Consider the following 5,284-nt stretch of genomic DNA (forward strand, 5'->3'; position numbering starts at 1 on the left):
AGGGTCCTTACCCTCACTCGGCTACAGGCGGATCCACCTGCGGGCTGTGGGATGGAAGGGACAGCGTCAGGGGACCCCCGGGCCTGGGGAGGGTCCCGGGTGACCCCAGTGGGGCCGAGGCAGCTCGGGGCCAGTGTTCCAGGCACCGGGCTGGGACACAGACTCACACTGGGATCCCTTGCTGGGATCCAGTAGCGCACCGGGATCCCTTGCTGGGATCAAGTAGTCCACTGGGACCCAGTAATGCACGGGGATCCCATGCTGGGATCAAGTAGTGCACTGGGACCCTGCCCTGGGACCCAGCAATGTACTGGGATCCCTTGCTGGGATCCACTGTTGCACTGGGACCCTGCCCTGGGACCCAGCAATGTACTGGGATCCCTTGCTGGGATCCACTGTTGCACTGGGACCCTGCCCTGGGACCCAGCAATGTACTGGGATCCCTTGCTGGGATCCACTGTTGCACTGGGACCCTGCCCTGGGACCCAGCAATGTACTGGGATCCCTTGCTGGGATCCACTGTTGCACTGGGACCCTGCCCTGGGACCCAGCAATGTACTGGGATCCCTTGCTGGGATCCACTGTTGCACTGGGACCCTGCCCTGGGACCCAGCAATGTACTGGGATCCCTTGCTGGGATCCACTGTTGCACTGGGACCCTGCCCTGGGACCCAGCAATGTACTGGGATCCCTTGCTGGGATCCACTGTTGCACTGGGACCCTGCCCTGGGACCCAGCAATGTACTGGGATCCCTTGCTGGGATCCACTGTTGCACTGGGACCCTGCCCTGGGACCCAGCAATGTACTGGGATCCCTTGCTGGGATCCACTGTTGCACTGGGACCCTGCCCTGGGACCCAGTAATGCACAGGGATCCCCTGCTGGGATCTGCTGTTGCACTGGGACCCCCACACTGCAGCAAAGACACCCCCCCCCAGTGCTGGTAACCCAGTCCTGCACCAGGACCCTCACTGGGATCCACCCTCACATCGGGATCCTGTGAAGGGATCCAGTCGTGCACTGGGACCCTGCACTGCAGCAAAAGGCCCATGCTGGAAACCCAGCCTTGCACCGGGATCCAGTGCTGGGATCCAGTTGGGATCCAGCCTTGCACCAGGATCCAGTGCCAGGACCCAGTGCCGGGACCCAGTGCCGGGACCCAGCCTTGCACTGGGATCTAGTGCCAGGATCTAGTGCCAGGACCCAGCCTTGCACTGGGGATCCAGTGACGGGATCCAGTGATGGGACCCAGCCTTGCACCAGGATCCAGTGCCGGGATCCAGTGCCAGGACCCAGCCTTGCACCAGGATCCAGTGCCGGGATCCAGTGCTGGGACCCAGCCTTGCACCGGAATCCAGTGCCGGGATCCAGTGCTGGGCCTCATCCTTGCACCAGGATCCAGTGCCGGGATCCAGTGCCAGGACCCAGCCTTGCACTGGGATCTAGTGCTGGGATCCAGTTGGGATCCAGCCTTGCACCGGGATCCAATGCCGGGATGCAGTGCCAGGACCCAGCCTTGCACCGGGATCCAGTGCCAGGACCCAGCCTTGCGCCAGAATTCAGTGCTGGGCCTCATCCTTGCACTGGGATCCAGTGCCAGGATCCAGCCTTGTTCTATTTCCAGGACCCAGCCTTGCGCCGGGATCCAATTCCAGGATCCAGTGCCCGGACCCAGCCTTGCACTGGGATCTAGTGCTGGGATCCAGTTGGGATCCAGCCTTGCACTGGGATCCAATGCCGGGATGCAGTGGCAGGACCCAGCCTTGCACCGGGATCCAATTCCAGGATCCAGTGCCCGGACCCAGCCTTGCACTGGGATCTAGTGCTGGGATCCAGTTGGGATCCAGCCTTGCACTGGGATCCAATGCCGGGATGCAGTGGCAGGACCCAGCCTTGCACCGGGATCCAATTCCAGGATCCAGTGCCCGGACCCAGCCTTGCACTGGGATCTAGTGCTGGGATCCAGTTGGGATCCAGCCTTGCACTGGGATCCAATGCCGGGATGCAGTGGCAGGACCCAGCCTTGCACCGGGATCCAGTGCCAGGACCCAGTGCCAGGACCCAGCCTTGCACTGGGATCCAGTGCCAGGACCCAGTGTCGGGACCCGGCCTTGCACTGGGATCCAGTGCTGGGATCCAGTTGGAATCCAGCCTTGCACCGGGATCCAATGCCGGGATGCAGTGCCCAGGACCCAGTGCCCGGGACCCAGCCTTGCACCGGGATCCAATTCCAGGATCCAGTGCCCGGACCCAGCCTTGCACTGGGATCTAGTGCTGGGATCCAGTTGGGATCCAGCCTTGCACTGGGATCCAATGCCGGGATGCAGTGGCAGGACCCAGCCTTGCACCGGGATCCAGTGCCAGGACCCAGTGCCAGGACCCAGCCTTGCACTGGGATCCAGTGCCAGGACCCAGTGTCGGGACCCGGCCTTGCACTGGGATCCAGTGCTGGGATCCAGTTGGAATCCAGCCTTGCACCGGGATCCAATGCCGGGATGCAGTGCCCAGGACCCAGTGCCCGGGACCCAGCCTTGCACCGGGATCCAGTGCTGGGCCTCATCCTTGCACCGGGATCCAGTGCCAGGATCCAGTGCCGGGACCCAGCCTTGCACTGGGATCCAGTGCTGGGATCCAGTTGGGATCCAGCCTTGCACCAGGACCCAGTGCCGGGACCCAGCCTTGCGCCGGGATCCTGTGCCGGGATCCAGTGCTGGGACCCAGCCTTGCACTGGGATCCAGTGCCAGGATCTAGTGCCAGGACCCAGCCTTGCACCGGAATCCAGTGCCAGGACCCAGCCTTGCGCCAGGACCCAGTGCCAGGACCCAGCCTTGCACTGGGATCCAGTGCTGGGATCCAGTGCCAGGATCCAGCCTTGTACCGGGATCCAGTGCTGGGATCTAGTGCCGGGACCCAGCCTTGCACCGGGATCTAGTGCTGGGATCCAGTTGGGATCCAGCCTTGCACCGGGATCCAATGCCGGGATCCAGCCTTGCACCAGGATCCAGTGCCGGGATCCAGTGCCGGGACTCTGCTGCGCTGCGAGGGGCTGTGGGTGCCGGGCACCCCGGGGTGAGGGCATGCAGGGAGGGAGCATGCAGAGGGGGGCATGCGGTGGTGGGGAGGTCGGGGGTCCCGGCATGCAGGCGGTACCTGGGGGCTAACAGTTGGACTCGTCGTGGTGGGACGGGTCGCAGAAGAAGCGCGAGCCCCGCTTGGCGGTGCGGGCCGTGAAGGGGACGCTCTTCAGCGCTGCAGGGGGGGCACGGGCGGGGGGGACGACGACAGGGAAACGTCATTCCCCGCACGCGGGCAGGACCCGGGTGTCAGGGCTGGGGGGGCCGGGGGGGGCCGTACCGGTGATGATGTCCTCGATGGTGCCGTCCTTGCCCTCGTAGACGGGGCGATGGTCCTTGGCTTGGCGCCGCCGCAGCTCCGCAATCAGCTCCTGCTGCTGCCACTTGTTCCGCTGCAAGGGAGGCACGGGGGGGACACAGGTTGGGGACACGGGTGTCCCCCCCCCCAGTGTCATTTTCCACCCCCCCTCCCCCAAGCCTACCCCTGTGCCCACCTTCTCCTGCTTCTTTGCCTCCTGCGCCAGCAGCTTTTCCCGCATCACCTCCTCCTGCTTCTTCCGCGTCTCGTTCTCCTGCTCTGCGTCCTGCCGGGCAGTGGGAGACACCACTGTCACACATCCCCCCCACGATTTGTCACCGGTGTCACCACCCCCCCGCCTGTCCCCTCCCGGCCCCACCTCACCTTGTAGGAGCGGATGAACCGGACAAAAACCGGGAAGAAGACGGACGGGGGCGTGGTCTTGGGGCTTTCGCCGAAATACCGCACCACGGTGTTGTAGGCGTCCTGCAACGGGGGACGGGACTGTCACCCACGGGCACAAGGGGTGTGCAAGGCAAGGTGTGCACGAGGAGTGTGCAAAGCAAGACTTGCACAAGGGCTGTGCAAAGCAAGACCTGCACGAGGAGTGTGCAAAGGAAGGCGTGCAGGAGGAGCATGCAGAACAAGGCACACACAAAGAGCCTGCAAAGGTGTGTGTGACAAGACGCGCACAAGGCCCGTGCAAATCAAGGCACACACATGGAGCATGCAAAACAAGACAGGCGTGCTTGAGGAGTGTGCAAAGCAAGGGCTGCGAAAAGCAAAGCGTGTACAAGGAATGTGAGAAGTAAGGTGTGCGTGAGGGCTGTGCAAAGCAAGGCACACGCGTGGAGTGTGCAAAGCAAGACGAGCGTGCACAATGGACGTGCAAAGCAAGGTGTGGATGAGGGCTGTGTGAGGCAAGGCGTGCACAAGGAGCGTGCAAAGCAAGCCGTGTGTGACAAGGCGTGCACAAGGGCCGTGCAGAGTATGGCATGCACAAGGGCCGTGAAAAGCAAGGCATGCACAAGAGCCGTGCAAAGCAAGCTGTGTGTGGCAAGACATGCATGAGGGGTGTGAAAAGCAAGGCATGCACAAGCAGTGTGCAAGGCAAGCTGTGCACAAGAGCCCTGCAAAGCAAGCTGTGTGTAGCAAGACATGCATGAGGGGTGTGAAAAGCAAGGCATGCACCAGTAGCGTACCACGAAGACGTGCACAAGAGCCGCCCGAAGCCAGGCGTGCATGCAAGGGGTGCACGGGAGCCGTGTGAGGCGCAGCCCTCACCTCAGCCGTCCGCGCGTCCTTCTGCAGCCGCTCCAGCTTCCCCTCGCTGCCCGCCAGGAAGGCGCGCAGGACGCCGCTCTCGTGCAGCCCGCACTCCCGCCGCAGCAGCTCCATCCCCCGGCCCAGCTCCTTCACATCCAGCAGCACGTTCTCCAGGGACACTGCGGGGATGGGAACGGGGAATCACAGAATCTTAGTGGTTGGAAGGGACCTCTGAGATCGAGTCCAACCACAAAAAAAAAAAAACAAAAACCCAAAACAAAAAACAAAACCCCAAAAAACACCCCACACCAAACGCCCACCAAAAACACCGCACCCACCAACTAAACCCCACACTCAACACCTCACCATAAACCAATAACCTTGGGCACTAGAGCATGCCCTGAAGAGCCATGTCTATACATTTCTTAAATCCCTCCAGGGATGGTGACTCCACCACCTCCCTGGGCAGGCTGTTCCAGGGCCTGACCACTCTCTCAGTAAAGTAGTTCTTTCTAATATCTAATCTAAATCTCCCCTGCCCCAACTTCAGACCATTTCCTCTGGTCTTGTCATTCGTCCTTTGGGAGAAGAGGCCACCCCCTGCCTCTCTACACCCTCCTTTCAGGGAGTCGTAGAGGGCAAGGA

The 5,284-nt window shown here is 62.2% G+C and overlaps 1 protein-coding gene across 1 annotated transcript in view; it reads right to left on the minus strand.

Moving 5' to 3' along the window:
- The window catches only part of FMNL3 (formin like 3), a 16,428-nt gene that overhangs the window by 402 nt on the left and 10,742 nt on the right, over positions 1-5,284 (minus strand). The window contains exons 20-25 of the mRNA XM_014947451.1: positions 4,658-4,831; positions 3,758-3,859; positions 3,570-3,659; positions 3,356-3,470; positions 3,152-3,250; positions 12-44 (exon numbers count right to left, since the gene is read on the minus strand). Of these exons, the coding sequence (XP_014802937.1) occupies positions 3,159-3,250; positions 3,356-3,470; positions 3,570-3,659; positions 3,758-3,859; positions 4,658-4,831 (573 nt within the window). The 3' untranslated portion in view covers positions 12-44; positions 3,152-3,158. The remainder of the gene's footprint in view (positions 1-11; positions 45-3,151; positions 3,251-3,355; positions 3,471-3,569; positions 3,660-3,757; positions 3,860-4,657; positions 4,832-5,284) is intronic.

Source organism: Calidris pugnax, unplaced genomic scaffold (genome assembly GCF_001431845.1).
Source record: "Calidris pugnax isolate Ruff unplaced genomic scaffold, ASM143184v1 scaffold155, whole genome shotgun sequence".
In the NCBI taxonomy this organism is placed as follows: Eukaryota; Metazoa; Chordata; class Aves; order Charadriiformes; family Scolopacidae; genus Calidris; species Calidris pugnax.